The sequence below is a fragment of the Drosophila teissieri genome, chromosome 4, assembly GCF_016746235.2.
Source record: "Drosophila teissieri strain GT53w chromosome 4, Prin_Dtei_1.1, whole genome shotgun sequence".
Classification (NCBI taxonomy): domain Eukaryota; kingdom Metazoa; phylum Arthropoda; class Insecta; order Diptera; family Drosophilidae; genus Drosophila; species Drosophila teissieri.
The window spans coordinates 1,286,404-1,313,710 of NC_053033.1; the positions used below are offsets into that span (position 1 = coordinate 1,286,404).

At 34.1% G+C, this 27,307-nt stretch overlaps 2 protein-coding genes across 13 annotated transcripts; one reads left to right on the forward strand and one right to left on the reverse strand.

Annotated features, from left to right (window-relative positions):
• The first annotated feature begins 373 nt into the window (after window positions 1-373).
• On the forward strand, window positions 374-13,922 carry LOC122622843 (glutamate receptor ionotropic, kainate 2). Of its 6 annotated transcripts, XM_043801409.1 has the most exons (16): window positions 374-488; window positions 542-674; window positions 736-1,008; window positions 1,084-1,149; window positions 2,668-2,834; window positions 4,014-4,067; window positions 4,143-4,307; window positions 4,696-4,854; window positions 6,814-7,017; window positions 7,795-7,998; window positions 8,086-8,190; window positions 8,308-8,565; window positions 8,703-9,197; window positions 10,727-10,924; window positions 13,131-13,521; window positions 13,574-13,922. In XM_043801409.1, exons 1-16 carry the CDS (start codon window positions 486-488, stop codon window positions 13,849-13,851), a joined length of 3,153 nt encoding a protein of 1,050 aa, XP_043657344.1. In that variant the 5' UTR covers window positions 374-485; the 3' UTR covers window positions 13,852-13,922. The 6 variants fall into 6 exon arrangements, with proteins under 6 accessions (XP_043657344.1, XP_043657343.1, XP_043657347.1 ...); XM_043801408.1 differs by having other exon boundaries at window positions 736-1,149; XM_043801412.1 differs by lacking the exon at window positions 8,703-9,197 and having other exon boundaries at window positions 736-1,149.
• A 2,535-nt stretch (window positions 13,923-16,457) lies between these two features.
• Window positions 16,458-26,514, reverse strand: LOC122622862. 7 transcript variants are annotated; one of them, XM_043801472.1, is made up of 8 exons: window positions 26,425-26,514; window positions 25,539-25,682; window positions 23,721-23,849; window positions 22,718-22,959; window positions 22,545-22,649; window positions 19,579-19,989; window positions 19,112-19,520; window positions 16,458-18,734 (listed from the first exon to the last, which is right to left on the reverse strand). In XM_043801472.1, exons 3-8 carry the CDS (start codon window positions 23,739-23,741, stop codon window positions 18,462-18,464), a joined length of 1,461 nt encoding a protein of 486 aa, XP_043657407.1. In that variant the 5' UTR covers window positions 23,742-23,849; window positions 25,539-25,682; window positions 26,425-26,514; the 3' UTR covers window positions 16,458-18,461. The 7 variants fall into 7 exon arrangements, with proteins under 7 accessions (XP_043657407.1, XP_043657404.1, XP_043657402.1 ...); XM_043801469.1 differs by lacking the exon at window positions 25,539-25,682 and having other exon boundaries at window positions 22,545-22,661; window positions 26,425-26,503; XM_043801467.1 differs by lacking the exon at window positions 25,539-25,682 and having other exon boundaries at window positions 22,545-22,661; window positions 26,451-26,493.
• Between the last annotated feature and the right edge of the window lie 793 nt (window positions 26,515-27,307).

A 27,307-nucleotide genomic window follows, 5' to 3' on the forward strand; every position in this document is an offset into this window, starting at 1 on the left:
CTTTAGTTAGGGAGCTAATACCCTTAATTTAAAAAAGATTTTGTATTAATTAATTATTTTTTATGTAGGATAAAAGCGTATTGTATATTTTTTAAATAGCTAGACAAGGTTCTATATTTCCATAAGTAAATAAACCGTTAACGCTAAAAAAAATGCGTTGAGTGATAAGTTTTGCTCAAAACGGCATTATATAATTGTTTTCGCATTATTATTACATTTTGAAGTACTCTCGCATTTTCGGTCAACACAAAGGAATTACAAAAAAACTACATGCACAAAGAGTACCTTTTTGTTGGCTTCTTAAAGCTTAAAGCTCAGAACTTTGGGGTGTGTTTTCGTGGGTTGTCTTATTAGTGGTGCTTTTTGCTTTACATTCAAATTATATTCGATTCTCGGTGTTAAAGAAATGTCTTTATTTCTGTAGGCTTATAAATTATAACTATGAGTTTCGGAATGTAATTAGGCAGAATTATCCACATAGAATAATGGTAAACATGATTATATTCGTACCTTTAATAAATAACATTTGTATGCTTATTAGGTACGAAAAAAACGGGAAACCATAATAAAGAAAAATTTACAAGGCCGAAGTTACCTTAAAGAAATATGTTTTTCGTATATAATATTTTCCATACTCGTAATTGCAAATGCCTTGCCCCCAGTAATACGCGTGGGTAAGTTTTAAGTGAATTATTCATTTATTTCGACAATTATACGGTCTTGATGTATCACCAGGTGCCATATTTACCGACGATAAACGTGAAAGCAGTATTGAATCGGCATTTAAATACGCAATATACCGTATAAATAAGGAAAAGACTCTTCTTCCCAATACCCAATTGGTATACGATATTGAGTATGTGCCCCGAGATGACTCGTTTCGCACTACTAAAAAGGTTTGCAGCCAGTTGGAGGCAGGTGTTCAAGCCATTTTTGGCCCAACTGATGCTCTTCTAGCTAGTCATGTACAATCCATATGCGAAGCTTATGATATACCCCATATTGAAGGTCGAATTGATCTTGAATATAATTCTAAAGAATTTTCTATTAATTTATACCCGTCGCATACGCTCTTAACTCTAGCATATAGAGATATAATGGTCTACTTGAACTGGACAAAGGTGGCAATAATTTATGAAGAAGATTATGGTAAGTATATTTTATATATTTATTCTGTCAGGTTTATTCATATGACATATATGATATTCTTGACATTGGATTATATCGATCATCATTTATTTAAACCGGGTCGGTAATAATATTTGATAGAACTGATATGTTAACAAAAATATATTTGACATATGTATATATTGATTGAAAGGAACTCGAAATATTTTAAAACCATCGATTTTATACATTTCTGATATTGTCAAATAGTAACATTAACTTAATAGCAACATAACTCTACTGCAAAAAATCTAGCCTTTTATTAAAGCCTTCGAAGGAAGTAGCTAAAATATAAAGTTTTTGTCCAAAGAAAATTAGGCATCTACCAAATGTATTGTACACAAATTGCATAAATTTTCCATAATTTCTTTATAAAAAATGCTAACTTTTGATTCATAATGGAGTTTAAATAATACTGAACTCGTCGAGAAAATACCCATTACTTAGCCAATCAATTTTAAAACAAAAAATAACGCTATAGTCGGAACTGCTATATACATACATACATTCTTTATCAGGATCACTAGCCGAGGCGTTCTAGACATGTCCATCAGTATCAGTATAAACGTCGAGATCTCGGGAACTATAAAATCTGGAAGGCTTATTTTAAAAGAAGAAGACGCAGCGCTCGTTATTTTTAAGCGTTGCCACGCCCACACTTGTGCAAAATGTTTCATTTTTTTTTATTTTATCATTTTACATGCCACTTTCTATCGTTATGTCTTAAATAAATTGTACCAACCCATGCCCACACTTTTGTAGAAAATTATTATACCCGTTACTCGTAGAGTAAAAGGGTATACTAGATTCGTTGAAAAGTATGTAACAGGCAGAAGGATGCGGTTCCGACCATATAAAGTATATATGTATATTCTTTTTCAGGATCAATATCAAGGTCGATCCGGCCATGTCCGTCTGTCCGTACGAACGTCGAAATCTCAGGAAGTACAAAAGCTGGAAAGCTTGAGATTAAGTATACAGACTCCAGAGACATAGACGCAGCGCAAGCTGTTGTTGCCCACTCTAACGCCCACAAACCGCTCAAAGCTGCTACGTCCACACTTCTAAAAAATGTCTTGATATTTTTTTTCACTTTATTGTTAGTCTTTTATATTTTTCTCGATTTGCTAAAAAATTTTTTGTCACGCCCACAAACCGCCAAAAACGGTCAGTGTTGAAATTTCTCCTTCGCACTTTCACTATATGAGTATCGGGTATCAGATATTTGAGGAACTCGTCTATAGCGTTCTCTCTTGTTATTTATTTTCATATTATTCTTCTTTTTTACTTACTGCTGACTTTGTTGTTTAGAGATATATTTTAGTTGATTTAAAACATTTTAGTTATAAAATGTTAGTGGCTTTACCCATCTTTCGCATTAGCCAGCAGAATTTGTATATCATTTTATCAACTCCCCAACTGCACTTATCATATTTGGACTACATTTTCTCAAAACAGAAAACTATTTATCGCAAAATACTATTATATTCTTATTTGTAGGTCTATTTAATTTGATGCACTCATCTACTGAGGCGAAAGCGGAAATGTATATAAGGCAAGCAAGTCCGGATTCCTATCGTCAAGTTCTACGAGCGATACGTCAAAAGGAAATTTACAAAATTATAGTGGATACAAATCCATCTCACATAAAAACATTTTTTAGATCCGTAAGAACAGTTTTTTATGCTAATTCTAGAAGGCATTATATGTTTAATTTATTATTGCTTTTAAAAACCTTACTTAACCTTACTTACTCGTTTTAAACTTTACAAGTACAGTTAAAGGCGTTTCGAGATTAGTTGAAAAGAATGTAACAAGTAGAATCACTACTGAAACTGTGACGGTCACACTTTAACACTGTGAGAAAAATCGTGGTATTTATATTATACGGATAGCCCCTTAGTAATGCGAGTTCGGGAAGTTAGATACATATGTATATGTATAGTGGGATACTAATTTAACCAACACAAACAAAATATTTTTCGGTTGTAAAATATACCCGATTTATTAATACATTTCGGAATGGCTCCCTACTATTTGTCTGTAAAATAGGCAGATCAATTAGAGATTAATGTACTGTGCTACATGAAAAAGATACTCTGAATGCTCCCACGAAAATGTTCCCTAAAGCAAGGATTCGGAAAAATCCTAATTTTCTCCATTTTTAACGCCAAAAGTACGTAAACATATAGTGATTAGATTTTTAACCTGTTAAAGTTTTCAATTATTATTGCTTTTAAAAGTCTTACTTAACCTTACTTACTCGTTTTAAACTTTACAAGTACAGTTAAAGGCGTTTCGAGATTAGTTGAAAAGAATGCAACAAGTAGAATCACTACTGAAACTGTGACGGTCACACTTTAACACTGTGAGAAAAATCGTGGTATTTATATTATACGGATAGCCCCTTAGTAATGCGAGTTCGGGAAGTTAGATACATATGTATATGTATAGTGGGATACTAATATAACCAACACAAACAAAATATTATTTGGTTGTAAAATATACCCGATTTATTAATACATTTTGGAATGGCTCCCTACTATTTGTCTGTAAAATAGGCAGATCAATTAGAGATTAATGTACTGTGCTACATGAAAAAGATAGTCTGAATGCTCCCACGAAAATGTTCCCTAAAGCAAGGATTCGGAAAAATCCTAATTTTCCCCATTTTTAACGCCAAAAGTACGTAATCATATAGTGATTAGTTTTTTAACCTGTTAAAGTTTTCAAATGCATATTTTAAATACTTTTTACAATTTTTGAAAAGGATATACCAGCAAAAAATGAAGTATTCATAACTGACAAACAATATATTTTATCACCTAAACAATTCCTATTTCTAGATTTTACAACTACAAATGAATGACCATCGTTACCATTATATGTTTACAACATTCGTAAGTAGAACAGTAAATTAAATGTTGGACCCATAAAAGCCTTTTAATTGTAACATGGTTAATAATTTTGTACAGGACTTGGAGACATATGATCTGGAAGATTTCAGATATAACAGCGTAAATATAACTGCATTTCGGCTTGTGGATGTCGATAGTAAAAGATATCTTGAAGTAATAAATCAAATGCAGAAATTACAAAACAATGGATTGGAAATTATAAATGGAATTCCTTATATACAGGTAAAAAAGGGGTGCATGACAAAGCCAAGTATCAAAACACTCACTGTCATGACGCCCACACACGAACATTTGTGTAATTACGCTTGAAACTTATACCTATTAAAAATTTATTATAATTGGGTGCAAAACATAACGCTTACGATCGAATTTGAAAAAAGAGAGAATTATTTAGTCGACTTCCCTGACTATCAGATACCCGTTCCTGATAACATGACATTGGCGTTATAACGCAGTGCAATAGTGTCATGAGGCCCCCGGGCGTTAAAAAATATTTGAACCGAACATTATGACCCGTTTAAAAGTAACAGCGCCCGTGGGTGTTATGACACGCGCGCAAAAAACCTACTACTCCAACCATATAACTTGTTTGAATTTTCATTATTTTTAGACAGAGTCCGCTTTAATGTTTGATTCGGTGTACGCGTTTGCGACTGGATTACACTTTCTAAATTTAGATAATCGTCAAAATCTTTATATCAAAAACCTCTCCTGCACCTCCGACCAAGCCTGGAATGATGGAATTTCATTATATAACCAAATAAATGCAGTACGTATATGAAGCTTTTAAATTTATTACTCATTAACAAATATGATTTAATACTGGTTAATAAATGAGTGAATCCCTTAAGCACATTAAAATAAAGATGCCTTAACGCAAAGGGTTGTTTACGTTTTTTAGGTTTATGTTTAGTGAAGTACACGTTAATGGATTGATGACGCTGTAAAAATTTCTAGATAAACAAAACTCGTTTTACCTATCGTAGGAAAAAACAAGAGAGAACGCTATAGTCGAGTTCCCCGACTATTTGATACCCGTTACTCAGCTAGTGGAAGTTCGAAGAAAGAATTTTAACACTGACAGTTGTTGGCGGTTTATGGGCGTTAGAGTGGGCGTGGCAAAAAGTTTTTTGGCAAATCGATAGAAATTTACAAGACTAATACAATAATTAAAAAATATCAAAACATTTTTTAAAAATGTGGGCGTGGCAGCTTTGGGCGGTTTGTAGGCGTTAGAGTGAGCGTGGCAAAAAGTTTTTTGGCAAATCGATAGAAATTTACAAGACTAATACAAAAATGAAAAAATATCAAAACATTTTTTAAAAATGTGGGAGTGGCAGCTTTGGGCGGTTTGTGGGCGTTAAAGTGGGCGTGGCAAAAAGTTTTTTTGCAAATCGATAGAAATTTACAAGACTAATACAAAAATGAAAAAATATCCAAACATTTTTTAAAAATGTGGGAGTGGCAGCTTTGGGCGGTTTGTGGGCGTTAAAGTGGGCGTGGCAAAAAGTTTTTTTGCAAATCGATAGAAATTTACAAGACTAATACAAAAATGAAAAAATATCAAAACATTTTTTAAAAATGTGGGAGTGGCAGCTTTGGGCGGTTTGTGGGCGTTAAAGTGGGCGTGGCAAAAAGTTTTTTTGCAAATCGATAGAAATTTACAAGACTAATACAAAAATGAAAAAATATCAAAACATTTTTAAAAAATGTGGGCGTGGCAGCTTTGGGCGGTTTGTGGGCGTTAGAGTGTGCCTTGCAACATGAATAGACAAACTTGCGCTGCTTCTATGTCTCTGGAGTCTGTATGCTTAATCTGACTTTCTAGCTTTTGTAGTTCCTGAGATCTCGACGTTCATACGGACGGACGGGCAGACGGACATGGCCAGATCGTCTCGGCTATTGATCCTGATCAAGAATATATATACTTTATATGGTCGAAAACGCTTCCTTCTGCCTGTTACATACTTTTTAACGAATCTAGTATACACTTTTACTCTACGAGTAACGGGTATAATCACATCTAGGTCTATGTACCCTTTTATAAGTCTTGCAGTTATGACACACTTTTTTGTGTAATTATGCCTACGGGCGCTTTAATATTTTTCTGGGCGCGTGATATCAGCCACTTCTTTCATACCTCGCTAAGAGGGGTTTTTTTTAGTGTTGATACATATGTATATACCTCAGTACCAAAACAGAAACCGTTCTTATTTGACTTAGCTAAATAACTATTTTTTCAAAAGGTTATATTAAGCAAGCAATTAAGATGATACTAGATTTGTTTAAAATTATGTCCAATTAGAAGGAAGCTTTTCCGACCTCATAAAGAATGTATTTTCATAATATGTATCTATCCGTATAGAGTCCTCATTCGTAAGAAATAACGCCGACGATGTCGCATTGTTTATTTAGAGATTTTATTTACATGTTACCACTTTTCTTAGTTACTACAAAAATACGTGCTATCACCTGTGTAGTTCTATACTCTTCGAAATTCTGGCGGCAAGTGAGTGCGTGTGCATGCGTGTCTGCATGCTTAATCTCAGCTTTATAGCTTGTATAGTTACTGAGCTCTCGACGTTCATACGGACAGACAGATAGCCGTCTTCTCGAGTACTTCCGTCATAGAACATACGACATTCTAATTTTTAAAGTGGACATAAGTAAAGAAAAAGTTTTTATTTTTTGAATTGTTTATTAAAACTAATATGTATATATGCTTTAGGCTATTACAGACGGTTTGACTGGCAATGTCAATTTTGTGGAAGGTCGGCGAAGCATATTTAAACTTGATATTCTTAAACTAAAGCAAGAAAAAATCCAAAAAGTTGGATATTGGCAGCCCGACGGAGGTGTAAACATTTCGGATCCAACGGCTTTCTACGATTCAAATATCGCAAATATAACATTGGTTGTTATGACTAGAGAGGTAAGCTTTAACAACGACAACTTTTATTGATACTTAATTAATTCATATCATAAGAAAATGTAGTGATTGAATCTGACTTTTCGGCACGTTTGGCCCATGAATGTCACGCTCATTTTTTTACAATTGTTGTGATTTCTTTGCATTAGTAGACTTCCGATTTCCTATTAATATGCCAACATCATTTTTTGTAACATCCACTCTAACACCCGCAAATTACAAAACTTTGTGAAGTGGTAGAGACTATATACATATGTATATGTTTTAAATAATTTGTATGTTTAAATTTTCGTATTAAAACGTGAATTGATTTAGTTAATAATCTCTAAAATAAAACAAGAGAGTAAGCTATTAGACTATCCGTTATTCAGCTAGTGGAAGTGCGTACAAGAAATTATGACATTTTTCTGAAAAATTGATAAAAAATTTGAAAAAAAGGATTAATGAAAAAAAAAAATAAAAAAAAATTTAAAAAGCGTGGGCGTTGCAGTTTTGGAGTTATATCTAGGTATCCATATTTATATTTGTATTTATTTATATGCCAAGAAAATGTTAAAATCTGTGGTTCGCACTCCCCTCAGCTGAGTAACGAGTATCTGATAGTACAGAAACTGGACTACATCGATCTCTATTGTTTTTTCATGTACATGTATATATAGTTCCGTCGCACTCTCTCCTGCTGTACTGCTGCTTTCCGTGCTAACCTTTTCAGAAAGTATATAAAGCTTAATATGTAAGACAGTTTTATCAATTGCCGTAGTAATTGTTAAACATTTTTAGGAGCGCCCGTATGTTATGGTTAAAGAAGACCAAAATCTTACTGGAAATATAAGGTTTGAAGGATTTTGTATTGATCTTTTGAAAGCGATCGCGACACAAGTTGGGTTTCAATATAAAATTGAATTGGTTCCCGATAATATGTACGGTGTTTACATACCAGAGACTAATTCATGGAATGGAATAGTGCAGGAATTAATGGAAAGGGCAAGTATAAACTTAAATTATAATTATTAGACAATTGACATTATTTACCTTTTAAAAATATTTAATAATTTGATGAATTCTTCTTAGCGTGCTGATCTTGCTGTAGCCTCAATGACAATTAATTACGCTAGGGAAAGTGTTATTGACTTTACGAAACCATTTATGAATTTGGGCATTGGCATATTATTCAAGGTAAGCCTAAAAAAATGAGTATGCTTTGTTTTACTTTTGTATGTGTAGTTACGTAAATTTTAAAATTGTAGTATCAAAAATATAAATTCCCTCCATATATGTGGACAAATTTAATAGGTGCCGACAAGTCAACCCACACGACTGTTCTCCTTTATGAACCCTTTGGCAATCGAGATATGGCTTTATGTGCTAGCTGCATACATATTAGTATCTTTCGCGCTCTTTGTAATGGCTCGATTTTCTCCATATGAGTGGAAAAACCCCCATCCATGCTACAAGGAAACGGATATAGTGGAAAATCAGTTTACCATATCAAACAGTTTTTGGTTTATAACAGGAACATTCTTACGCCAAGGATCTGGACTTAATCCGAAGGTATACATAAATACGTCATATGTGTAAAAGTCCCTTTATTATAAGATTAAATAATTATAAAGTAACTTTTATAATTCCGTTTAAATTGATTGCGATTTAAAATATAAATAATATAATTATTATTTGCTATATTTCAGATTTCAGACCGAGCTCAAACAAAATTTTTCTCATTCATTGCTCCATTCGCTGTTGAAATTTGGTTTTATATTGTTTTTGGATACATTTTTGTATCAATCTCCATTTGGATTGTCGCTCGATTATCACCGATCGAATGGGTTAATTCAAAGCCGCCATGTTCAATGGCTTGTGACCATATTTTGCGCGAAATTCAAAAAGAAAATTGGTTTGAGGAACAACTGGAGTTAACAAACAAACAAAAAATGTCAGAAAACGATGAAGTTTATTTAAGTACAGACTGCAAAATACAAAATTCCAACAATTATGTTGAATATGATGATACTACTTGTGATCACGGTACTGTACCTTTACCACTACCTAATGATGTTAATGAAGAATCCTCGGATGATAATACAGTGGATTTAGTTCGAATCCAAAACAATTTTACTTTAAAAAATAGTTTTTGGTTTGCCATTGGCGCCCTTATGCAACAAGGTTCTAACTTATATCCTAGGGTACGACCATTCACTTACATCTAAAAATCACTCCATAAAGAGTAACCACAATTAAAAAACAAACAGAAAAGTTTATACCAGGGGTGTCTAAATTTTTTACACAAAATGCATTTGATCTATTATGTAAATCAATTTGAACACCTTTGTAAAACATTACAAATCAAAAAAAAAAACTATTCTTACTTTAAAGACAAAAATTACATTTTGGTTGCTATGCACAGTGTAATAATTTTATTTGGATTATATTAGTTAAAAGTTATTTAACATGTACGAGAGAGTGTTTCCAAGTTGATCTAGCCATGTGCGTTTGTTCGGCTGCTGAGATCTGTCGAGGAGTAGTAAATTTGACCATTAACATGCAGTATATATGTACACAGGACTAGTTTATTGTCGAGTTTTGACTTTGCCTACTGCAACGCCCACAAAAAGCATACAATGGCCAATGATGTCATTGTTATTAAAAAAATTCGTACATATGTATGTATCTATAAAAATGTACATTTTAAAATTTATAAGTTCAACAACGGGAAATTGGTTGACGGCGGCCACTTTTTTATTCGTTTTTCAAACATTCCCATAAGACACGTGTGCTAACGCATTGTGCTAAATATATGGTGGTGCAAGAGAACATTTTGTAGGAAGAAAATAAGCAGAAATCTTTACAAATGAGAGACTAGATTACGGATACTGTGGTTGACGTGAGATTGGAAATGGTTCTTTCTGGTTTAGTTCAAACTTTTGAACTATAATACCTTCTGAAAGGGTATTCCACTTTAATAACCCTTTTAATATACTTTTTCGAAATAGGCCTATAAACATTAATCATAGGACCCGAAGAAGAATTTTTGGGCGTTAAAGACAGTGTGACACGTCTATATAAATTGCAAAGGCAAATGATTAAATAAAATAAAAGAGAGTACGCTATACTCCAGTTCCTCGACTATAAGACACCCGTTACTCAGCTGCGAGAGAGAGAGTTTAAAATTGTTTGGCATATTGATAGAAATTGGGCGTGGTTGTTTTGCAACTGTTTTTATGCATTTAGATAGAAATTGCTAAACACATATGATAAAATGAAAAAATGCAATGCCATTTAAAAAGGAACTTTCATAGTTCCTGAGATCCAGGCGTACATACGGACAGACGGGGGAACTGACGGATGTCCCGATCGACTTGGATAATGATCCTGATCCAGAATACATCACATCAAGAAAATGAAAACATTTTTCAAAAGTGAAACATATCATATATACTTTCTAGGGTTTGAAACTCTTCCTTCTACATGTTACATACTTTTTAACAAATATTCGATACCCTTTTTCTATACTAGTAATGCGTATAAAGAAGTCAATATGAATATATAATTTGCCTAGTTAAATGGGGTTGAAATATCAGATATATACATATGTATACCAGTTGCTCGTACAGTAAAAGGGTAAACTAGTCGCGACACTCAAATATACCGTTCGCTCCTGTACCTATCTAAAATTACACACTCTTTCAATCCGAGTACTTTTTGGTCTTTTTAGGCAACCTCGACGCGTATTGTTGGTGGATGCTGGTTCTTTTTTTGCCTAATCATTATATCTTCATACACTGCCAACCTAGCTGCATTTTTAACTGTTGAACGGATGATTTCACCCATAGAAAGCGCTTCTGATTTGGCAGAGCAAACAGAAATATCATATGGAACTTTGGAAGGTGGATCTACAATGACATTTTTTAGGGTAAATACTTCGAGCAAAGGACTAATCATTTTAATGTTTATTGCATAACATCATAATATCTTAAGCCACGTATTTTTATACTTACTACACAAGTAGCGCATAATGTAAAATTGTGAAATTGGTAGAAAAATGGCGTATAGGGTATTTTTTTGCCACGCCCACCATAACGCCCACAAACAACCCAAAGCTGCCACGCCCACTCTTTTGAAAAATGTTTTGATATTTTTTCACATTTTTGTTAGTCATGTATATATCTATCGATTTGCCAAAAAACTTTGCCACGCCCACTCTAACGCCCACAAACCGCCAAGAACGGTCAGTATGGAAATTTCTCTTTCGCACTTGCAGTAGCTGAGTAACAGGTATCAGATAGTCGGGGAAATCGTGTTTTCTTCTGGGGACCACATAGTGCCAGGTATATTAAAATCACCTAGAACTACCAATTGGACCCTATCGGATAGTCTATTTAAGACGGATTGGAAAGCGGACAAATGATTTAGATATTCTGGGAATTCAGAAGACGGCGGAATGTAAGAACACGGAATATAACAGAGCTATCGGCTCAGCTTTACGCATATGAATTCGACGTTACGGGATTCGGCAAAAATTACCTTCTCTGACGTGAGGGTTCCCCTAACCGCAATTAGGACTCCATCTCTCCGTCTGGAGGGACGATCATGCGTGCCATATATACGCAATATGTATGTATATACCTGGGAGAACTTCACAGTATCTCAGGCTTTAACAAAGGTTTGTAAGCACAATAATATCGGATGCAAAGGAAAGGCATTTATATTGCTTGCCACGCAAGCCCCTTGCACTTTGATAGGAGATCGTAAGACTAAATCAGTTTTTTGAAGAAAAAGAAGAGGAAGAAGTAGAAAAAGAGAGTGGTGCAGTGGTCTGGCCACGTGAGGGAAGTTTAAATCCCAAGGGCCCATTTTTCTTATTTTTAATCTTAGTTTCGAACTCTTTTACCACCACTTCTTGCCACCACTGCAGACTCAGTATTCCTTTGTGGTGGTAAACTTATCCGAGACAGGTGCAATCACTGGTCGAGAAACCACCACTTCTTGCCACCACTGCAGATTGTATTTCTGAAGGGCCAAATTGTGCCGGTATTCCGGACTCAGTATTCCTTTGTGGTGGTAAACTTATCCGAGACAGGTGCAATCACTGGTCGAGAAACCAGTGCGGAGAAATCGGAATCTGTAGCAATCCCAAGCTGAACCCCCTCCACAACGGATTGATCGGATTGCTCCGAATCTTTTTTAGCGCCCGATCTTAGCATTTGAGGATTTCCTGCGATTTCCTTGGAGATTCTTCTAATAGCTTAAGGCTATTAAACTGCGAAACTATCGCAGTTCACTAGGAAGACTCTGTTTATTGTTTCAGTGTTCTAAATTCAATATGTTTTGTTTGCGTTTAGTAACCCAGTATGGGTTACTACTACCGCCCAAAACTACCACGCCCACAATTTTAAAAAGTTTTCATTTTTCGTTTTATTATTTGCCATATTCTATCAGTATGCCAAACATTATATTGCACAAACTGCCATGCCATTGCCCAAACTACCATATTAAAAATCGGGTGTATACCAAAATAGTACACATTATCATGATAAACAATTGTTTCGATGTGAACTCAGACTTATGTGTAGAAACAAGACTTTTTTTTTGTAAGCTTACCCTCTGCATGAATATACAAAGCGAAACCTATCCCTTATTAATACGAATTAAACGTTATCGGCATATCAAACTTGATCAATAGGTACTGGGTACCAAAAAGTTTCCAATTATCATTTGCAAAGAATATGTATATTTTCAAGTCAGTCAAATACATTTTGTGAATATACTTTTAACCGCCTAGCTGTCATAGTAACGAATAAAAAAAATTAACAAGAGAGAGTGCTATAGTCGAGTTCCCTGACTATCTGATACCTGTTACTCAGCTAGTGGAAGTGCGAAATTTCGTGGGCGTTAGAGTGGGCATGGCAAACAGATTTTTGGCAAATAGTGAGAATTTTACAAGACTAACAAGAATGTGAAAAAATATCAAAACATTTTAGAAAAGTGTGGGCGTGGCAGTTTTGGGCGATTTGTGGACGTTATGTTGGGCGTGGCAACATTTTATTTAAATCATACGATATTAAAGTCATTTTTATATATGTTAAATACATTAAATATCAATTTTATTTCCATTTAAGGATTCCAAAATTGGTATTTATCAAAAAATGTGGCGTTATATGGAAAACCGAAAAACAGCTGTATTTGTTAAAACTTATGAAGACGGAATTAAACGGGTAATGGAAGGAAGCTATGCTTTTTTGATGGAATCTACAATGCTGGACTATGCTGTTCAACGTGATTGTAATTTAACCCAAATAGGAGGTCTGCTTGACTCTAAAGGTTATGGTATTGCCACGCCCAAGGGCTCTCCTTGGAGAGATAAAATTTCACTCGCTATTTTAGAGCTACAAGAAAAGGGCATAATTCAAATATTATATGACAAATGGTGGAAAAATACAGGTGACGTTTGCAACAGAGATGATAAGAGCAAGGAGTCCAAAGCTAATGCACTTGGAGTAGAAAATATTGGTATAATAATATTTTATTTTATATATAAAAAGTGTTCAATAGCGTATTCCAGGTGGCGTATTTGTTGTTCTCCTTTGTGGACTTGCGCTTGCAGTTGTTGTGGCCATCTTTGAGTTTTGTTGGAACTCCAGAAAAAATTTAAACACAGAAAATCAATCTCTGTGTTCAGAAATGGCAGAGGAACTTCGTTTTGCAATGCACTGCCATGGATCAAAATCAAAACACAGGCCGCGAAAACGGAATTGCCTTAAATGTTCTTCTGGACCAACATACGTTCCGAGTAATATAAGCACATCAAATGTGGGCGTTCACTATAATTATTTTAATTAAATTTGATCGTGCTAATGCACATTAATTCAATCAAATAGAAAAATATAGTTTTTTCTACAATTTGAAATGAAATTATACCATAAAACTAATATGTAATTTAAAATATATTTAATTTTTCATTTGAAAGAAAGCTAGTTTCGGCATGATAATATGGAAGGTTAAGATTAGGCGTACCATTGTACTATAAAAACAAGAGAGAACGCTATAGTCGAGTTCGCCGACTATAATTTAATTAATAAGAGCGAACGCTATAGTCGAGTTTCCCGACTATCTGATACCCAATACTCAGCTATTGGAAGTGCGCAGGAGAGTCTTCAACACTGACAGTTTTTGGCGGTTTGTGGGCGTTAGAATGGGCGCGGCAAAAAGTTTTTTGGCAAATCGATAGAAATTTACACGGCTAATACAAAAATGAAAAAATATCAAAACATTTTTTAAAAGTGTGTGTTGTGGGCGTTAGAGTAGGCGTGGAAAAATGAATCGATATACTTGCGCTGCGTCTATGTATCTGGAGTCTGTATGCTTAGTCTCGACTTTCTAGCTTTTGTTATTCCTGAGATCTCAGCGTTCATACGGACGGACAGACGGACATGGCCAGATCGACTCGGCTTTATATACTTTATATGGTCGGAAACGCTTCCTTCTGCCTGTTACATACTTTTCAACGAATCTTTTACTCTACGAGTAACGGGTATAAAATTCGAAACGAATTCGAAAACCGGAGCATCAATTTTTCGATTTACCGGAGCAGGCCTGATTGATTTTCAACCTCTAAATGCTGTCACAATCTCAGGCACCTACCACATTCCAGACATAAACTCCACACTGGTCAGCCCTGGCAATAACAAATACTTTACCACTCTTGACTTTCCGTCAAATTTACATGGCGATGGCGATACGCCCAAAACCGCTTTCTCAACCTTGAATGAGAAGTATGCATTTCTTCGACTTTCACTTCAATTAACCTAATACGGCAAGGCGAACCTTCAGAAATCAAACTTCTTGTCCACTCACGTGAAAATCTTGGGCTATGTTATTACGTCAGAAGGTTGACCAAAAATGGTGGAGGCCATTAAAATAAAGCCCCATACTTATATTAAAGAATTCAAATGTTTTTCGGTATGACCTCATACAACCGAAAGTTCGTCCAAGACTAGGTTTAGGTTGCCAAACCCTTGACCAATCTTACCAAAGGGTAATTCGCTAGAGCAAAAGCGAAAACCTACCGAACTCGACGAACCAGCCTTACGCGCTTTCAACGACTTAAAAACCCCCAACCAATACCATTGCCGATTACCCGTGCGAAATTCTGCCATAGATATTTTCACCCTAGAACAAAGGTGTACCAAAGCTGCATCGACCGATTCTCGAAATTTGCAAAAACGTTTTCCTTATCTAGAATCGAGAAAAACTAGTAGAAGGTAAGCACTATTTTACAGTTCCAAGGACGTTGGTGTCGCACATAAAATGGGCTCATTTTCCCGTTTGATTGGAATTATGTGCGGATGTTAAGGATAGAATTATATTACACTCCAACTTAGATTTTCTGTTTATTTATGTTTATATTTTATGTTTATATATATATTTTCTCGCTTATATATTAAATTATTTTCCTTTTTTTGTTTTTTTTTTTGGCTCTTTAAAATAAACAAATATTAATAGTTTATTCAAAAAGAAAAAAAATTAGAGGTTTCCTTATTGTCAAATCAAAATATCATCAGGAAAATCGACATTGTTTCTCTGAGCTATACTTGAACTGGTAATTCAGGATGGGTTTAATCCTGATAAGGAGTCCTCCTCCAAGGTCGCCCACGGGGCAAGGTAGCAGAAGTGTCGGAACCAATGGGGCATTGACATATTTCAGGATTACGTACAAGCACAAACTGAGGACGTTTGCGTTTATTGTGATTGCAATTCTTTGTTAAATTTCTATAACAATGTCGAAAAATATACAAAATATTAAAACAAAATTTAAAACATTATTAATCATTGTTGGCTTTCTGTTTGTGGGCGTTACAGAGTGTGTCCAAAATTTTATAAATAGATAAAAATAAAGTGCGCGAGGCCAAAATGTTTTTGGCGTATCGTTAGAAATCGGCAAACCAATCGTAAGGACTTGGATTCGAACAATATGGCACCGCTAGGTTCTTGAAACTTAATAAAACAATGTGAACGAAATCAGCTATCTGTGCGGAGAACTGCTAAATGGTTTTGCTCTATAATGGTTTTAACATTGTTAAATTGTGGAAATACGGAGCCCTAGTATACCACTAAAGCCTATAATAACTTCGTATCTTAGTACAGAAAGAATTTGATAGCTCTGTTATATTAAAGGATAGTTATTTCTTTCAACCAGACTTAGACCAAGGACCGATATAATAATTAGTAAACAAACTAAATTAGTTAAATCAATCAACAATTTTATTTTTTTCCTAGCGCGCATGGAAATAGATGAGCAGCGTAGTAAGCGTACTAAAGACTCTTTCATAACAAAAAAAAGTTTCCAGAAAAACATGATACAACTTGAATTACAATATAATGTATGTATAATTTTTATTATATTGTTACATTTTATAATGTACATCATATTTTACAATAAACGTGTTTCCTAAATTAATTATTTCTTTATATTTTGCTTTTAATATCAAAAACCCCAACCATGCGTAGACAACTTTAGGACTTTTTGATGATATTTAATTTTGGACTTATACTTGTCAATTTTTCTTTTACTGATAAAAAGCATCCTATTGTCTGATTTCCTTATATGGTTTATTTCAATATTCTAATTTATTGTCAAGGAACTTAAAATTAAATATTCTATGTATTTTATAATAGCACTACAAGCACGTACATGTTTAGTTTAATACAGCATGCGTTTACCAGCTCCATTTAATCAATATTTAGCGACGATAGTTTTTATGGCATACAGAATTCATGATGCTTAGTTTACAAAATATATAAACATTAAAATACTAACCAAAAAGTACATTTTTTAAATGTAATTTCCTAATTCAGGGGGTCAAACTGTATCAGAAAATCAGAACCTTTTTAGTTTGGTATAATTTTTGAAACATCTAGAAGGAATTTCAAATTTCTGAATAAAAAAAAAACCTTAAAAATAAAATAACCGTTCTGTTTACCATTCTATTAACCATACTGTTAACCATGATGTTTTAAAATGATTCATATGAATCAAAATGTGTTAGCCTTAATAACGAATATTATGTAGGTTGTGCTTGTGAACGCAGGCATTCCTTCAAATACAATGAGTGGATACTGGATGAAAAAGTTGGATATGAAAAGCAGATGATTTCGAAATAGCTCTGATACGTGCTTTGATCTAAACACTGTCTCACCAATAAATTACATGTTTAGTTATTAATAGGTTGTATAATAGTTCTAAACTAAAACTAAAATCAATATTTTAAAACTGTTGATTAAATAATTCAATGAGCATCATAGTAGATAAGTTATCTGTTTTCTACATTATTATTAACGATTGTTGGCACGAGCTTAAAAATTGAGTATAATAATTATTATTATATTATATATTATATTAATTATATATATGTATATAACGACAGGTATGGATGTACATTTATGTTTTGCGGACAATGCCGTAATAATGATTTCTTGGTTACAATAGTGTAATGCTGCACTTCAATACAGATCGTTAGTTTATCAATACGTTTTAAGTTCGAGAACAGGAATTCAAATGGCATCTGGATTGAGCTTCAGGTCGGTACTATATTAATTTTTTCTATATGTATTTGAAAAGTAAAACCTACTTATAGATCGTGATATGTTTATAGTTAATGAATAGTAAACTCTTGTTTTACATAATTTTAAAGTAGGTACTTCCGTGCAGGTGTTTTTTTTTCATTTGTTTAATGTGTTTTTCAAAATTTTGAGTAGATATTGAGTGACTAGTCCGATAATATGCTATTTGCATTTGATTGTTATTGATTGGAAGCATTTTGTTTTGTGAATTCCAAACGTAACATTACTTGATTCGTCAACATGCTTGATCTCGAAAAATATATTAATGGCTTATGACTACAGTTTATACACTGTTGACCGTCAGTTGCCCTTTTATCGAATCATCGTCATGTTCGCCGTAGTTGTTTATATAACCACCTCCTATTATTTAAAAAAAAAAATTATTTTGATTTTTTAAATAATGGTGAGTTTTCCCATTTAGATGTAACACGAAATAGTCGACCAAAATTAAATTCGCTCAATGTTTATTTCAAATTAGGGAGGCACAAACTAACTACTTGACAATACTTTCCGATATGTGAAGAGTATTTTTTATATCTGTATACTTGTAGCATATTATATTTATTAAATACTCCAGAAATTGTTTTGATTTCATTTCAACTAGACTTTTAATACCATGTCAGAACCAATTTGAAGGTATTTAAATTCCATGTAAATTAGTAATTTTCAAAAATATTAAAAATTTATATAATGTCTTTTAGGGATTTACATTAACAATTGCCTGTATTTACAATTCAGATTACATTATTTTAAGGTGTAATTTTAATGTTTAATAATGAGACTGATTTATTTCACAAACATTTAGCGACTAGGGAGGTACCACAGACTCTTTAATAATTATCGTACTCATAGAATCCAAGATCAAATCTATCAGCTGCTCGTTTTTGTTCACTTAACAGTTTTAATTGATCGTTGTTTTTTAAAGATGTCAAATAGCTATCATCTTTCGGATTATTTTGATGTTCAAATATATCCAGTTTGTTGCCTAACAAGTTTTCTTTAGGTAAAAAGTTACTGCTTTCTATTTCTGGTGTAGACATGTTGGAAGTCCATGTCGGTGGTAATCCTCTCAAAAAGCGATGAAAATTACCATTTATTTGCGGCTTTAATGTAAAAAAGGTAACATGATTAGATTTTATTTCGGCATGCTAGTCTATGGGATAAATGTATAAGGATGGCTCAGTGCTTACAGATTTCGTAAACATGTGAATTGGATTTTGTTTAGTTTTATTTACTTTTGTTTGTTGGCGTATACTCAGCCCACTTGCCTCTTACCAACGGTCATGGCAGAATCGACTCGGCATGAGATCCTGATATTAAGTATATATAAATCTACGACATACATATATCTATTCTATTGTCTATTATTTTGTCCCATTTGCTTTAGAAGTAACGGGAAGTCGAGAAACTCCACTAAAGCAATTTAGCTTTCGTAGATTTCTTTTTTATTAAACATAAAATCATAACTCTAACGGCTTACCTCTTTTAGAAGTGATCGATTTCTCTCTCTGAAGTGTGATTTTCGTATTGGGTATGTTCTTGGGATTCCAACAACGGAAGGATCACTTTCGGTGGAATCATCTGATAAAAACTGAGTGGCTGGAATTTTCAGGCGGGCAGCTCTATTACTTCCAGAAAACAAGCTTGTAAGTTCCTTATTAGCTTGAACCTCTTTATTATTGTAAGAAGGGGAATTTCCAATGCGACGTGAAGTTGCTCTGAATCCAGATCTATGGCTATTTTTATTACTTTGAAAATTTTGCTCATTTAGAATTGACTTCCGATTGACGTCACTATCTTGGTATCTATTTTCTTCAGGACTTCGATTTTCATCCATTAATGGAGAATCAGATAAGCTACCAGCTTGATGTTGATAATCTGAAAGTAAGCTGTTTGTTTGGAATGTGTTAATGCAAAATATCTATTTATTATTATTAGTGTACATACTTTTTTCCGTTTGCAATTTCTTTAAGGGCAGCAGAACGCGCTGCCATTTCCTCATCTCGACGTTGCTCTATTAATTCTTTTGCTCTTTCAGTCCAAATTAGCTCTTTAAGCTTCTGAAAGCTGCCTTGTATAGCAACTGAATTTTTACTTTCTTTTGGATTATTTCCGTTAATATTTGGGATTCCCATATACCGATTTTTGCTAGACCTACGAATTGAGGAAGAAGTTCCTGTTTGTGGTCGCGTTTCAGCGCCATAATAACGAGAGTGACTTAAACCAGAAGCGCTTGATCCAAATTCACCCAATCTTTGATGATTCTCAAAAGGAATGCGCTGTGGTGCAGTTGGCTCTCTATTGAGAACACGGCCAAAAACAGGCGACCTGGCTCTCTCCCTTGCGCTCATCCTTAATCTAAAACGAATTTAATAAAATAATAGAACCTTTATATAAAAAAATTAATGTAATTAAATATTCGTGCTCAAAATATTATAATTGGGCATCATTGCTCGGACTTTTTTGTGAAATCTGTAAGTTATCAAAAAATAGTAAAAACGGGGCATGGTAACGAACGCTACTTACTTTCAGCAGCCCAATACTACACTTAGACAGCACATAGGACGCCGAAGATAAATTCTTTGGCTGCGATTCATCCCCCACAACCTGCCACACACAAACCCATATTCATAACTAATAAAAAAAAACAGCGAAAAATTCTGCAAACTTACTGAAGAATACCACCTTGCATAATCAAGCTGCAACAATTCACAAAATTATCATCGGTAGAGGTCTTATTTCTTATTTCTTATTTCAATACTCCTAACACATTTAAAAAAAAAAACTCACAGACTCGACCAGTTGAGAAATGACAAAATAAAGAAATGAAACGAGCCAAAAAAATACGTTAAAACACATACATGCATTTTCAGTCCATTCACAAATAATACAAGAGAAATCGATCTGTAGGAGAACGCTTCCTTCTGCCTGTTACATAAGTACTGAAACAAAAATCCCTGATAAGCTCCAAAAACTACCCGATAATACAAATTTTGCAAATCCTGTCGTGTTAATCACTGCGAATTCGCGCACCACCTGCTGAGTCGAACCATGCGCGACACTCAAGCAGACGTGGCGCTTATAAGCGAGCCATACAATAATTTCCCTGGATGAAATACATTCTGGACGAGACAAAAAGAACCATGATCCTGTCGAATGGGTTAGTCCTTCCAGGAAACCTGCACAGCGGCTCTTTCTTCGTTCGGAGGGTGGTTGGTGACTTGTGCTTTTACAGTTGCTACCTACCACCGCGCCTTTCATTCCAAGAATTTTTAGCAATCTTAGATGAACTGGCAAACGACGCAAAGGGAAACCAGAACGTAGTCATAGCTAGGGACTTTACCGCCTGTATAGAAGAATGAGGTTTAGTCCATACGAACGCAAGAGGGCGAATCCTCCAAGAAGCCTTTGCGTAGCTGGAATTCGCTCTTCTAAATTCGGGATCGGAGCCTACTTTTAGTACAGCTGGTCGCTCCCCTCCTGCAGCGGCTCGGTATTCCATTAAGCCCAGTTGTCTTGCAGCAATATGTACACGGCTAGTGATCACGATAATCTGCGATATCATCAGTAGATGACCAACCACAGTCTCACTACCGCATAGAGGCATTAACGCAGCGGACAGCGCGAAGAGTGTCACTCGAGTAGTCCCCATCGCTATAGGGAGCTAGGCTACTGGTGAACAGAGGAAACACGGAGTTACACAGAAATGGCCTACGGTCAAGACGGCGACAGCAATGGGAGCAAGGCCTCCCCAATAACGAGCTCTTAAGACAAGAATACGCGGAAAATAAAAGACTAATTAAGGTGTCAAAGACAATATGATTCCAGGAACTGTGTAAACGCGGAAAATAAAAGACTCATTAAGGTGTGTGATTCATCTGAGCAGGACCAATAGGGTTCAGCCTACAAGATGGTCGTTAAAAAATTAACCAAGCCAAGCCCCTGAAAGCCGGTCTCATAACCAAGATGTCGGCGAAAGTGGAAAATTGCTTTCCATTAGAGCCTTTAGCTACGCAGCTGGTGCACGCGGTTCCAGTAGCCACATCGCCGATAATTTTGCTGCAAGGTCGCCAGGGACATGGCGGCGAAAAAGCATTAGTCAGTGCGTCATGAAAGGTATTTTTTCAAAGCGTTAAAAAATACCGAAGCTGGTATTGTTTTCCAAACCAAGCAAGTCACCCGAGCATCCATCGACCTACAGACCGATATGATTGATTGATCACATGGGCAAGACTTTTAAGCGCTACATCAACCAAAGACTGCACGAAGGCATCTCCGCTGCGGGGGACCTCTTGCCAATGCTGTTTGGCTTTAGAAAAGCGAGATATACCTTGGATGCAACCGCAATGGCAAAGGAGATCGCCTCGAAGGCAATAGAAGCGGCCAGATGGCAAGAAGGTAGCAAGGAATACCACTATAGAGGAGAGGCTCTCGTCGGTTGTAATGGACATCCACCACTCTGTAATAGAAGATAACTCTGCCAAAATCTATCATACACTTAAGAAAACATTTTACATATGTATTTCGTCTAGTTATTATACCCGTTAGTCGTAGAGTAAAAGAGGATACTAGATTCTATCGGTATGCGAAAAAGGCCTTTACCACTCTAACGCCTACAAATCGCCCATGTATTTTGAAAAAGAGTTAAAAATGTTGTTTTGGGAATAAGTTTTGATCGGAGCATTGGATCTCATTTTATTCTGTCAGATGCTATTGCACTTCTCGACTTTCAAATAATAAATAGAATGTATTTTAAGGGTCCACACTCCAAACTATCGGAATGTTTTGCTTTAGTGCTGGTTGGTTCCATTTAAAAAATGAGCTATTATGATAAATTATGCAAGAAATTATCAGATATATGGGCTTTGCTTTAATTTAAAAATAACAGATGTATAAGGAAGAAAAACACTTACGATCCCAGGATTCGAGAGTTCAACAAAAGAGGTTCCCAAACATTATAAGTAAAGGGATCCCTATATGTTGGTATTTCATTAGTTATTTCTGCAGCTCGGGATTGCCTTTTTGAAAAACTATGTACATGAAAAAATGGTTATTTTTGGAAAGATAATAAAAAAAACAAACTTACATCCACATGGCGCGAAGCTGTTCGCATGTTGGTTCCTGTGAATTAAGTGAAAAGGTTTTTGGTACAAACACTTCACCAACTGTTCTCACGCCACCGGAATTTACGATATGTGATGATTCTTCAGTTTTGACTCCGTTGCTATTACTTAAATTTCTTTCCCGACTGCGTGATCCATGATAATTTGCGTTTCCAAGCCTTATAGTGGCCAAAATTACCAATAAGTCAAATTGTATATATTTGATCTGCAATTATATAATATTATATAACAAATGTTGAGTGAATCTTTTTTTCGTCCACACTGCTGAACTAATATTGTTTATCTTTAAATTATTATATTCTTTTCATCCTTTTCACTTTTACAAAATCTTTCATTATCAGATAAATGAAAAGATTCACTCCTTATACCATTGCTAAGGGTATATTGATTTCAGTCAGAAGCTTGATAGCCAGTGACATTTGTAACCATATAACGTATATACATATGTTTTTCATCAGGTTCAAAAGCCGAGTCCATAGCCCATGTCCGTCTGTCTTTCTGTCAGCCCGACTGTTCCTTTGGCATAAAAACAATAGAATTGCTATAGTCGAGTTCCCCGACTACCCGTTTCTCGGCTAGTAAAAGTGCGAACGAGAAATATCAACATATTCTGGAATATCGGTAGAAATTGAGAAATAAAAAAATAAAATGAAAAATAATACCAAAGTCTGAGCGTGTCAGATTTCGGCAGTTTGTGGGCGTGGCAAAAAGTTTTTTGGCAAAGCGAGAGAAGTATAGTTAGTTGAAAGAGTAATTATTTTGCAAGGGGCTTTCTCTCTGTTTTTTTTTAATCCTAAGAATTATTTTTCTAAATATACTTGTGTATATATTTATTTGGCTACAAATGTCCTCTACACTGTGTTTCTGACCCTGCAATATAATCTCTGCAGGGGAAAAACCTGGTGTATTCGAAATAAAATATGTATTTATGTTGTTTATTATTTGCTTATATATATTTATACGTACCAATATGCGACCGCAATGCATTTTGGTGTTGCTATATTAGAATTCCGGAACCATATATTATAGTCTAATTTTAATGCATCCGAGTGATATGTATTAAGATGTGGGATCGTTTCTGCTAGTTTGAAGAGACTTTTGAAAAGAAATAATGTATTTTTTTATTATATTTTTTATTTAATTGAAAGTCATGCAGAAGGAAAAATCTTAAATAAACTAAAATAATTAATTTCATCTTTTTTTTAATTATCTGCAAAACCTACGTGACTTACAAATACATTTTAAGATCCCTTTATCTCGTAGGGAAAAAGGCTATACTAAATTCGTTGAAAAATATGAAAGGTAGAAAGAAGAATTTCCGGCACTATAAAGTATACATATATACTCTCGATCAGGATCATTAGTCGATCTGGCCATGACAGTCTGTCTGTATGAAGGCCTCGATTTCAATACCTATAATAGCTAGAAAGTTGTGATGTATGCAGATTCCAGAGACATAGACGCAGCGCATGTTTGTTTCCGAATGTTGGCACGGCCACTTTGAAGATCTTGAAGATTTTGATCTGCAGATCAATAGAAATTAGCAATACTAATAAAAAAATTTTAAAATATCTATACATTTTTTAAAAGTGTGGGCGTGGCAGCTTTGGCCGGCTTGTGGGCATTAGAGTGGGCGTGGCAAAATTTTTTTAGCAAATCGATAGAAATTTGCAATACTAATAAAACAAGAAAAAATATCAAAACATTTTTTAAAAGTGTGGACGTGGCAGTATTAAGCAGTTTGTGGGACGGACGGACAGACGGACATGTCCAGATCGACTCGGCTATTGAACCTGATCAAGAATATATGTATATACTTTTTATGATCAGAACGCTTCTTTCTGCCTGGCCTTTCTGCCTGACTTTTCAACGAATCTAGTATACGCTTTTACTGTACGAGTAATGGGTATAATAAATAGAAATTTGATTCAGCCGTCTAACTAAAGCTTGCTCAGCGTAACCGGAAACACTTCTTTGTATTTACTTTTTAACGATTCTAGTATACCCTTTTATTCTTTTATTTCGGAGTATTATAAGGAAAAGATATGTTTTTTGGCATTGCATCGCGTTTACAAATCATAATTTGGCTACCAGAGGTAACTATCGAATCATATGTATGTCTATGGTTTTTGAGCCCTAATCGGTATGCTTTTCTATTTGATAAACTAAAAACTAACTGCCGCAAGAAAATAAAAAACCTACATATTCTTACCGGGTGGAAATGTATAAAATCTTATTTGGAATGAATAAATAAAGCATATTTTTTTTTTGTTACTTTTATATTAAAAACATTTATAGATTGACGTAGAAAGTTATAGTTTTTAATTAAATGTAAATAAAGACTGAAAAAACTATTATGGCACATCCTGTTCAATACCATCATTTACTACCAATTTGAAGTCTTAAACTAAAAGTCTTTTAACATAATACCCACTTAATATGTCTGGTGCATTTTGGAAGATAAATGAAATACTTGTAATCCGCTTGACTAAATCTAACTTAAATATCCAATCGAACTATATATTTCCACGCATTTAATCCCTAATAACAGTTGAAATTTTTTAAAAAGGGTTTCTACCTAATAATCAAGATTATAGGTTTATTGGTAGACTTAATAATTATGTCAATCATTTATTTACATAAAATAGCAACGCAACATTTTGGAAACAAATGTTATTTATGTGCATTTTTAAGTGCATGGTGCTCTGTAAAAACTTATTTAATGGTGCAACTAGCTTTAAAAATGTGCAAATGCTCGTGTTTTCGCATAAATGTTTAATTTACTTTTTCCAGCATTTTTGATCATTTCCAATTGGGCAATTATGCATTTTTAGAAAGATGTATTTCTTCGTCCCAGAACAAAAAAAACGAATGCACTTTAGATGCCTGCATGTTTTATAGAATATCCACAAGTCAAGTGTCATCCTGCTGAAAAATAGCGTATTTCGAAAATAACTTAGATAGATACAAAATTCAGGTAATTCATTAATCTTTAAAGCTCGGATTTCTGATCACAATTTATTTTACCTTTTACAAATACCTCTATGAATATTAAAATATTAATCATTCATTATTAAACAGTATATGGAGTAAATCTTTGCAATAATTTTGTACACTTTGGTATTATTAAAAACTATAGATAACTGCATACAACCCAAAAGCTCGAAATATTGTTTAAAGATTCATAGATTAAAAACGAATTATTGAAGATATTGTAGATTCCGATTTGTTACAACATTCAAATAATTATACATATATTTTACCTTTATATCAAATTTTTGTAGTTTATAAAGTTTTTTTTTGTGTTTTGAGAAGTTGTAGAAAACTGTATAAGTATTTTATGAATGAATCGTATATGCTTTCGTACCTATATACACAGTTTTCTTTAAAAAATACATATATATAAATTTAAGTCATGCGCATGAAGATATTCACTACGGCGCTAAAGCTCTTCAAAGAACTTACATATTATTATTTGAGAAACTCGACTGTTTAAAAATGTATTTCAAACAAAAAATATCAAAAATAAATATTAATTATATAATTTGTTACTTTAAATAAAATAAATTAACAAAAAGTTTATTTAATAGTTAGCGTTTTGGAATATATATTCACAAATTAAAAAAAATATAAATCTTAAATAATTGACTGTAATGCCTTGCAAACGCACTTTGCTTAATAAATTATACTGTGCACCTGTAATAAATACTTTTTTCTATGATGTCTACAACACTCCGCGGCAATGTGACTTAGTGAGAGTTGGCTTATATCAAATGCGATTTGCATCCTAAAATCACGCGTGCGCGGGTTTTGTAGACTCTTTTTAGTTTTTAGTGGCCGGAATAGAAGCTTCAAGACTTACAAAAAGCTTAAAGCTTTACGAAATTATTTTATTGCAACAACATAGGAAGCAGGCGAGCTTCCTATCGATTCTGAAAAAAGCCCACAATGTTTTTTTACAATTAACTCGAGTTATGACGTTTCGTAAGCTTTTCTTTGCTTACAAACCAAAAGGCGGCAAATTTTTAAAAATTTAGGCCCAGTTCTTAGCAGCATTACTTACGAATAACCAAAACTCATTTAGCGATAGCTCAAGAAATATAAAAATATTTATGTTTATATAAATATATAAAATTATATATTTCTTGGACGGTATTTAGTATCCAAAGACTTTGACTAACATTTTCCCACCAACTATTTTGTACTGCTACTGCTACTGGGCGAGCTATAATAAGAAACATCTATTTTGGAAAATGCGTTAGGTATTTAGGTATGTGATACAAAATACAAAATTCTGTTATTTACCGTTTGCGAAGTAATCGCCCATAAGGTGTCACACACTAAACTTACATCTCACTGCCAACCAAAAGGCGGCAAATTTTTAAAAATTTAGGCCCAGTTCTTAGCAGCATTACTTACGAATAACCAAAACTCATTTAGCGATAGCTCAAGAAATATAAAAATATTTATGTTTATATAAATATATAAAATTATATATTTCTTGGACGGTATTTAGTATCCAAAGACTTTGACTAACATTTTCCCACCAACTA